Source organism: Bombyx mandarina, chromosome 03 (genome assembly GCF_030267445.1).
Source record: "Bombyx mandarina strain Sakado chromosome 03, ASM3026744v2".
Taxonomy (NCBI): domain Eukaryota; kingdom Metazoa; phylum Arthropoda; class Insecta; order Lepidoptera; family Bombycidae; genus Bombyx; species Bombyx mandarina.
Window position 1 is genome coordinate 1,370,657 of NC_143210.1, and position 9,155 is coordinate 1,379,811.

Genomic DNA, 9,155 nt, shown 5'->3' on the forward strand with positions numbered 1-9,155 from the left:
ATCTACGTGAGAAACTCAGAGGGTGAAGGAATGTCGGAGAGTGAATTGTAAATATCTCACCGTCCCGCACGCCTTGCCCGTGGAGCTTCTTGCCGTATTCCTTGTTATATTTGTGCAGTTTCCCGCTATTCAGCTTGAAGACCTGGAAGCCTGGTATGCAGAAGCCGTACTGCTGCTTGCACAGCGCATACTTGGCCTGCTCGTTCTTAATCTTCTCCTCTGTGGCGAGCGGGTCCCATGTTCTTTTGCCTGTTAAAAGAATCACGAATTTTGTCGAGTGTTGTCGAGTTCTTGTCGAGTATTTCCGTGTAATTTCTGTTGTAAAACATTTAGAGTAAAACCTTTTTATAGTTACTACGTTTTTTTCTGTTCTTCGAAAATCTATTTTGCGTGAGTGTGTTCGTGTATGTGTGTGTGCGTGCGGGTGGATGTCTGTGTGTGTGTGTGTGTGAGTGCGCGTGTGCGTGCATGCGTGCGTTTATGTTTATGGTAAAAACTTTAATGATAAGGCATCTTGCGAGTCTACATGTGTAGTAATGCGTTTCGGTTTGAAGGGTGGGCTAGCCGTTGTACTTTAGAACTGAGACTTAGAACTCGTGGCTCAAGATGGAGGGCGGGATTAGTGTTGTTGATGGTTATGGGATCCGGGAACTACTCGACTCCATTTGGGCAGTAATATAAGTAAAAGCCTGTTAAGAAATACGTTTCTCCTCCACGATTCGTGTTCGCAGCGCTGAAACTATATTCAGAAATATAAGTAAAATTTTGGGATTATACGACAAAGAGGTTTTTCTCCGGGTGGGTGTAATTCTGTAGACCGAGGGTCCGAATGTTATTTTAATTTATTTATTTTCCTACAGATTCTAGTAACCTCGACGGGTTATACTGGATTCACAGAACGAGTAGGTGAGCTCACGTGGCTCTAACCTGATGACGTTGCTAACACTGGCCCTAGCAAGAGCAGTGCTTCGCTGAATCTACCATCGGATCGGAAACGCGACCCACTGAGAAGATCCGGCGAGAAACTCAGTGGGCTTTGTCTGTGAATTAATTTACACGGTGAGGCCTTCGTCGCAAGCGACGGGTTCGACGAGGACGATGACCGGTGCCTAAAATGGCAAATGGGGTACCTAAAAGCACCGTTAGTGGATCGGGAGGGTCCGAAATGAGGGAATATTGTTGTTCTAAACTTATATTCCGTGATAGCTACAATCAGATGTTGGAAGAAGCAATGTCCCATCTATAGTAGATAGATAGCCAAGCTAGAATTTTGTTTAGTCTATGATAATTCTTTTTATTTTCCTTTTCAAGCGGCACACGTACATCAAAATAAATCATAGACTAAACAAAATTCTAGCTTGGCTACTCGTATAGTAGATGGGACATTGCTTCTTCCAACATCAGAGACTAATAGGACTTACCAATTTTAACATCCATGATGCAAGGCTCGAGCATCCTCCTCGTCAGATCTTCCAGAATAATATAGTCCTGTTCGTAGCCATTGTAAGTGTATTTCTTGCAGTAGAAATACTTGGGCGTGCATTTTCGAAGTTCCACCAGGTCAGGATCGGACGATGCCCACATGCGTTCATAGAAATCTACCTCGCGCCTCTGGGACTCTTTGATTATGGGTTTCAGGATTGTTCCGTTACTGCACTGCAATAAACCTGATGGCATGGCAAACTATTGTTACGATTTACTGGTGGCAGGACCTCTTGTGAGTCCGCGCGAGTAGGTAGCACTACCCTGCCTATTTCTGGCGTGAAGCAGTAATGCGTTTCGGTTTGAAGGGTGGGGCAGCCGTTGTAACTGTACTGCATTTACGTTGTACTATGGGCTCCAGTAACCACTTAACATCAGGTGAGCTGTGAGCTCGTATACAAATTTAAGAAATAAAATAAAAAAACTATTGGTACGTCAAACATGCGCTTATTGTTGTTGTTGTACCAAGCCATGAATTGCAAAGAGAACGTAATAAGTATCTCCCACACGGGTATTGACCTGTTGTGAGTCCGTGCGGGTAGGTACCACCGCCCTGCCTATTTCTGCCGTGAAGCAGTAATGCGTTTCGGTTTGAAGGGTGGGGCAGCCGTTGTAACTATACTGAGACCTTACAACTTATATCTTAAGGTGGGTGGCGCATTTACGTTGTAGATGTCTATGGGCTCCAGTAACCACTTAACACCAGGTGGGCTGTGAGCTCGTCCAACCACCTAAGCAATAAAAAAAAAAAAAAAAAAAACAGTATAGGTAGGTCAGCGGTCGGGAAACTTTTTTAATTATTACCCAAAAATATTTTTGGGTAAGTTGATATTACCCCATGGCGAAGAATAAAAAAAACGAAATCCCATCTTTTTAGCATCTTTCATATTATAGACGCGATGATAATTTTGAAAAATAAAATAAAAGATATTTTTTCGTTTCGTTTCATTTCGTTTCATCGAGTTTGAAATAACAACGATTCTAAGTTCCACTTCAATATATACTTTTTACTCACAAAAGTTTCATTTTTACCCCCCAAAATTTCATTTTACCCCATTTGGGGTAATATACCCCGGTTCCCCGACCACTGAGGTAGGTAATCAATTTAAGATCGATTTCAGTGTCTTTCTATTCAATCTGTATTTTTTAACCCAATAAATTCTCGCAACCTATTAAAATGAATGGATAGGAAGAATAAGACTAAGTTAAACTAGTTAAAAAAATCTCATAGCTGATAATTGACCAACCTAGTTATTTATGGTATGTTAAACAACATACTAATTGGATATAATATAATGTATTCACTGAAGCAGATCGGATAATCATTGCTTTTCAAATTGTAAGCAATCAGTTTTGATTACAAAATTAGAAATAGGGTAATTGTTGTTTTCATTAAAAACACATTAAAATGTTATCAAAAATAACTATTCGTGTCATAATTGATGACGTCAAAACTATCGAGCGTGTGAGAGAAATAGCGAGATATTATTCTACGCACTCTCTCTCTCTATACTATTGAGATAATAATTACAATGCTGTCAAAAGTCTTAATTAATGTACTTTATTGTTTTTAATGTCGTAATCGTGACAGATATTTATTATAGATTATTTCTATTAAATTCTCATACAAATACGCAAAAGAGCCCGTGATTTTAATGAACTGAAATAAAAAAATATCGTCATCTGTTCAGGAGCAAAGACATAACATAAGCCCATAACAGCCTGATTTTTTTGTGAGTTTATAAAATCTGTCATAAATCATATTACACTGTACCTGAGTACTTGGTGTCTTCGGTCTTTCTGTGGCCGGCCACCTGCAGATCGTAGGCTTGGATTTCAAGCCCTTTCTGCAGGGCAAGGGGCTTCGTCATCAGCTCGTCGTTGCGTTTCTCGATATTATAGTGCACTTGATAGATGGACCTCTGTCGGCGCACTTTAGTCCTTTTTGGACGTTCCGCTGCATCGCTCATCTAGAACTTGACCTGCAATAAGTATAATCAGTGAGATATCTTATCTTATACCTTTAAACGAGCAATTCTTGTATATTAATATAATCTCGGAAACGGCTCCAACGATTTTCATAAAATTTAGTATACAGGGGATTTCGGGGGCGATAAATCGATCTAGCTACGATTTATTTTCAGAAAATGTAGTTTTATTCGTGTTTTCAATAATCAACTCTTCCCGACATCTATTGGCGAATAGTAATACTATTTTTCTTAATTGAGGGCACTTTAAAGACACCACAAGATGGCGTTAAAAATCATAATTTATTTCATAAGCGTTTGCAAAATTAAAACTAATAAAAATATTAAGTAAATAATACGATTTAATCTCGCGTCTTTTTTCGTCATTAAATTCTTTTCGACGTTGCGAATACTTCACAGTTTTTATGGTCACGGACGCTAAAATATTATTGTGCTCCTTCAACTGTCAAGATTAATCCACAAAAATAGTTTGAATTACGTCTACGATTCAAGAGGACGGAAGAAAATACTAATAAGCATTAGTTATCTCATTTCTAACTCTTCAGTCGAGCGTGATATTCGACATCTGGAAAATCGTAACCAGCCTATTTGCTTAACTGGCTCCTTAATAATTTATTATAAGAGTTTCAATAAGATCAATAAGAAACTAGAATTCCCGAAGCGAAGGCGAATCGCTAGTATAAGATACAATATTCAATGTTCATCCTTTTGCCAATAGAATATTGAAATACCAATATGTAGGGTAGGCGCCGCATTTACTCTATTTCTATTCAGACCTATAATACGTCATCTCTGCACTGAGATCCTTCTCTGGCATATCCTCTTTCACACAGTCCATCCGAATCTTTTTAGAACGCCCCCTTTTCACATAACCATTTACTTTCATACCCAGGGTCCTTTTAGCCACAAGGTCATCCTCTCTTTGCATAATATAACGTGCATAGCGATAGCTTTCCATAATTTTGTTTCTCCAATACTGACGCTACTACCAGATTTGTTAATACTCATTTCTATATGTACATAATGTACAATGTTCAATATTGTACATAATTACGTAAATAACATATAAAAACACAACAATTATACATAAATGCGAGCGTAATAAGAAATAAGATAAGATTACCTTTTGTATTCAGACCGCTGGCTGATATAAAACAAAAACAAGATTGTATTATTTTATTGCAATAGCAATGCAATAATTATTTACCGCTTCGTAATTATTATCAATAATTCGTAAACTCGTAAAGGGATCTGCTTAACGCGGTGTGTTAAAGTTTGATGGTGTCGTAAATTTCATGACACCGCAAATTTCAATCCGTATAAATAAAAACCGGAGGTCACAGAGAAGCCAGAATTCACCCTCGAAGCGACTGTCAGATAGGTAGACAAAAAATATATTTATTTAGAAACATAGGGTAAGACACAAATAAAACTTTGTATAGAAAAAACAATAATCAACATAAGTACTTATTGGTGTATGTATTCTGAAATGGAAGCCGTAATAACAAAGGGTATCAATTCTTAACACGGAATGCGAATTTATAATTGTCGATTATTAGAAATTAATCTGTCATCCAATTTTACCGCCACCGAAGCAGAATAGAATCACTGCGGGTTCCTAGAAATCAATTTGCTCCATAATTAAATACGATGCTAGTATTAACTATATATACCTATATACACTCTTTCACTAATTTGATCTGATGACTAAGACATGAATTTTAAAACCTTTCCCGATAGACTGCGGATCGGCTACGCTTCTGGCATTGCCAATGTTCTCAAATATATTAAGTGTATAATCTATGGCCAATGTCCATGAACGACACTAACCACCAAGGCCTGTGTGGGCCGTGGCCGAAAGATACACATGCTATGAAAGTCAATATTATCAGTTGGCATGTTGGTAAAATCTTGACATTGATAATGATCAAGCCACTTTAAACAATAAAATTTTTTCACTCTTTTAAAATAAACGCGAGATTAAACTGTCTCTTTAATCGTTAATGAATCCTTTTTTTTTAAATCAAATTCAAATAAATTAAAAAACCCATCACATTGCACAAGTACTTATTCAATTATTATAATATCTGTGGCATTGACAAAGACTATTCTTGCGTGAAGCCTTGATAATTTTTTTTTAATTCAACAATAAGTTACGCATTTCATGATATTATAATAATTGAATTCGGTGTATAACCTACATAAATATATTTTGGTTTTAACGTGTACAATATTTTGTACGTTTAAAAATCTAGATAAATGCTGTCTGTATTTTAAGGTATTTTTCTTAATAGTTTATGCAAAACTTAATTTCCTTTGTTTTCTTAGTTTAGCTTAGGTCAGGGTCCAAATAAAGGGCCCAGACTATGCCAACAGTTTTTTTTTTCCTACCTAAGCGGATAGTCTAGAGAGATCATATCAGCGTCACTGGGCTAGTAGGTGAGCTCACGCGGCTTAAACCTGACGTTGTTGCTAACACGAACCCTAGCAGGAGCAGTGCTTCGCAGAATCTAGCACCGGATCGGAAACGTGACCCACTGAGAAGATCCGGCGAGAAACTCAGTTGGCTGAATCTATGTGTTAATTTACTCGCCGAGCCTTTCGTCGCAAGCGACGGGTTCGACGAGAACGATGACCAGTACTTGGAGTTGCCAACAGTTCCCGAAGCTCAGCCTATTTATTACAAATATCGCTGCCAACCTTCAGATATAAATAACGTTTGATTACATTGCTTCCTGTCCATCAAATGAACGTATGATATTTCCTAGAATAAATAGATGTTAGTTTTAAACTTTTTAGCGTCTATATCTGACATTATTTTTAATGAATAACATTTCAAAAGCTGTAGGTGAACTGAAACGGCTAACGAAACATAATTGACCTATTATCGATCCACTATGCTAAATACTAAACGTTATGTACTGAACAACCTAGTTACTATTTTCTCCTGCCTTATGCGTATTGGAAAACGTCTACATCCAGATATCGAATTTAGAATATATGTATTTCTTAAAGTGATTCCAACGGAGAATTAAACCAGGACCCCGTACACAACTCAGCATCCCTGATCACTAAACAAAACTCAATACGATAATCTATCATCAATATCAAATCTACCTATCTGTCCCCGACAGAATCTATCACTTTTCTCACATTCCATTATACGGATATCACATACGCAGTACAAACAAGTTGTTATCTTAAAAATCACAGCGATATTTTTTCACTCGTTCAAATCACCATTTTTTTATTTTATTTACACAGATTAACCGAAAAACAAACAACAAGTAGGTTTAATTAAATGAAATTATGGGACTGTTTAACAAAAATACCTTTTTCCTGTTTAGAAAGATAAAATCACTTCAAGTACGCGACACGGCGGCTTGTGGAAGGCAACGGAAAGACTTTGGCAATATTCACGGCCACAAGATTTATCTAATCGAGCAATAAATCAAGATACAAATTGTCTAAATCGATAAATGCAAGAATTCGCGGCAGTGGTAAACCTGATGATTGATGTTTAATGTGAATAAACATTGTAATATATTATTTTATTCAGTTTTTATTTATTAAGTAAACTTACAGAAAATACAATTGATATTAATGTACTTACACCTAATAAATTATAATACTTCTAACCATTGATTGGTTTTCACTCAACATCTAACAGTAATTCTATGAAATCGATATCTTTTATTAAATTAGCAATGTTCATAGGGCTGCGTGATCGGATTCCAATATCTTTGTCAATAAAGTAGATACCACCACTTGATACTGTTCAAGGTGTGTGTATTCTCTAAACACTTCCAAACGATAAGCATTAGTTTAATTAATGCGAAAATATGTCTCTTGGGCGTAATAAGAAAGAAATTATAACATTATTAACTAGATTCTTAACCATTTATTTAGCCAATGACAACATGAGTATCGGGTAAGAAAAGAACAGAAAAAAGTACATAAGAAATGTATCAAATGGTAGCAGGCGTCTTGTGGGTTTGCTTGGAACACAATCCTGCCTATTTCTGCCGTGAAGCAGTAATGCATTTCGGTTTGAAGGTTCGGGCAGCCGTGGTACTGTAATACTGAGACTTAGAACTCATATCTCAAGCCTGGTGGCGGTAATACATAATGTATTGGTCATACAATCAATTATGGTGTAGGAATGATCTTCGTGACTGATCATAACAGATCGATTGGGGACTATCCAGGAGCTGGGCCGCCTATTTAACGTTAAGAAACTATTAACCGCGCTCATATACCTAGATACGTACTCATATATTTTAAGTTCATTGACGGGTGGACCGGCTTTTGTATTTTTTATTTATTTCTTAGATGGATGGATTAGCTCACAGCCCACCTGGTGTTAAGTGGTTACTGGAGCCCATAGACATCTACAAAGTAAATGCGCCACCCACCTCGAGATATAAGTTCTAAGGTCTCAGTATAGTTACAACGGCTACCCCACCCTTCGAACCGAAACGCATTACTGCTTCACGGCGGAAAATAGGCGGGGTGGTGGTACCTACCCGTGCGGACTCCCAAGTGGTCCTAACACCAGTGAATTGTCATAGAATAGGCAGCCAAAAGATCGTAATAGTTTTTAAGTCTTGATTAAAATACGCGCCAATTTCACAAAAAAGGTTATCTTCATCGGAACTGTATTTATTTCGATTTAAATTTAAATATACAAGTGTAGTTTAGTAGGTAAGTAGGTTGAAGCTTAATTGAATATATTTATTTAAAAAACTGACTGAAGGCTAACTCGGTAGTGCAGTGGTTTGAGGGCTAGATTCCCACATCGGACAATTAGGTGTGATGAAACACATTTATTTGCTCTTTCTTTGGGTTTTTATTATCTATTTTTGTTTATATTTTAACATATACCTACTATGTCACTGATGCCCATAACACAGGGAATCCAAAATTACAGCGGGATGACCGTGCGTGATTTGTTCCCAATTATTATTATTATTATTATGATTAAAAACGAAAAACCCTTTAACAGCAAAGCGAATTAAAATTAATTTCATGGTTTCAGTCGGATATTATCGGCCATTGTAATAAAATTAATGTATTGTCATCATCCTTGTTTGAAGTTAATCGGACGTATTGAAGTTACTGAGTTGCTATTATTTAAAAAAAGATAAAAACATTTTAATAAGCCGTTAGTAAACGTTTTTTTTTTATATTTTGTTTAGTACCTTCAGAGATAGTCTACATAAAACATTCAAAATGTTACCTCTTATGACAATCAGAAAAGATTCCTCACGATGGTATTCCCTAGTCTTGATTAATCAAAATGTATTTTATTATAAATAGAAACTGCTTTTCAGAGCATCGTGCAGTCGAGTTATGAACGAGAAACGTAATTTTTTTTATTGATAGATGTTGAAAACGGCCACGGAATGTGCCAAAAATAAAAATTCATATAACCTTATAACATTCATGTTGTGACGTTCGTATTGGGAACGCGTGTATAGTTTATAAATTTTCTTTTACTGCTAACCTAGTGGTTAGCTGGTTAGTTAGTGGTGGTTTTACTGCTAACCTTGTAGGTGGTAACCGGAAACATATAGACCCATAGACAACAGAGTTTAAATACCGTCACCAGTCTTGAAACACTAGTTTTTTTACTGGTGGTAAGACCGCTTGTTGTAGATGCCTATGTGCTCCAGTAATCACTTA

The 9,155-nt window shown here is 36.8% G+C and overlaps 1 protein-coding gene across 4 annotated transcripts in view; it reads right to left on the reverse strand.

Annotated features, from left to right (window-relative positions):
• The window catches only part of Ipk2 (Inositol phosphate kinase 2), a 34,969-nt gene that overhangs the window by 3,115 nt on the left and 22,699 nt on the right, over positions 1-9,155 (reverse strand). For 2 of the 4 annotated variants that reach the window (XM_028183902.2, XM_089736256.1), the window contains exons 2-4: positions 3,257-3,464; positions 1,422-1,667; positions 61-249 (exon numbers count right to left, since the gene is read on the reverse strand). In XM_028183902.2, coding sequence (XP_028039703.2) covers positions 61-249; positions 1,422-1,667; positions 3,257-3,452 — 631 coding nt within the window. In that variant the 5' untranslated portion in view covers positions 3,453-3,464. Of the gene's footprint in view, positions 1-60; positions 250-1,421; positions 1,668-3,256; positions 3,465-4,593; positions 4,885-6,802; positions 6,985-9,155 lie in introns of those variants that run through there. The other 2 variants (XM_089736250.1, XM_089736259.1) reach the window with 2 other exon arrangements.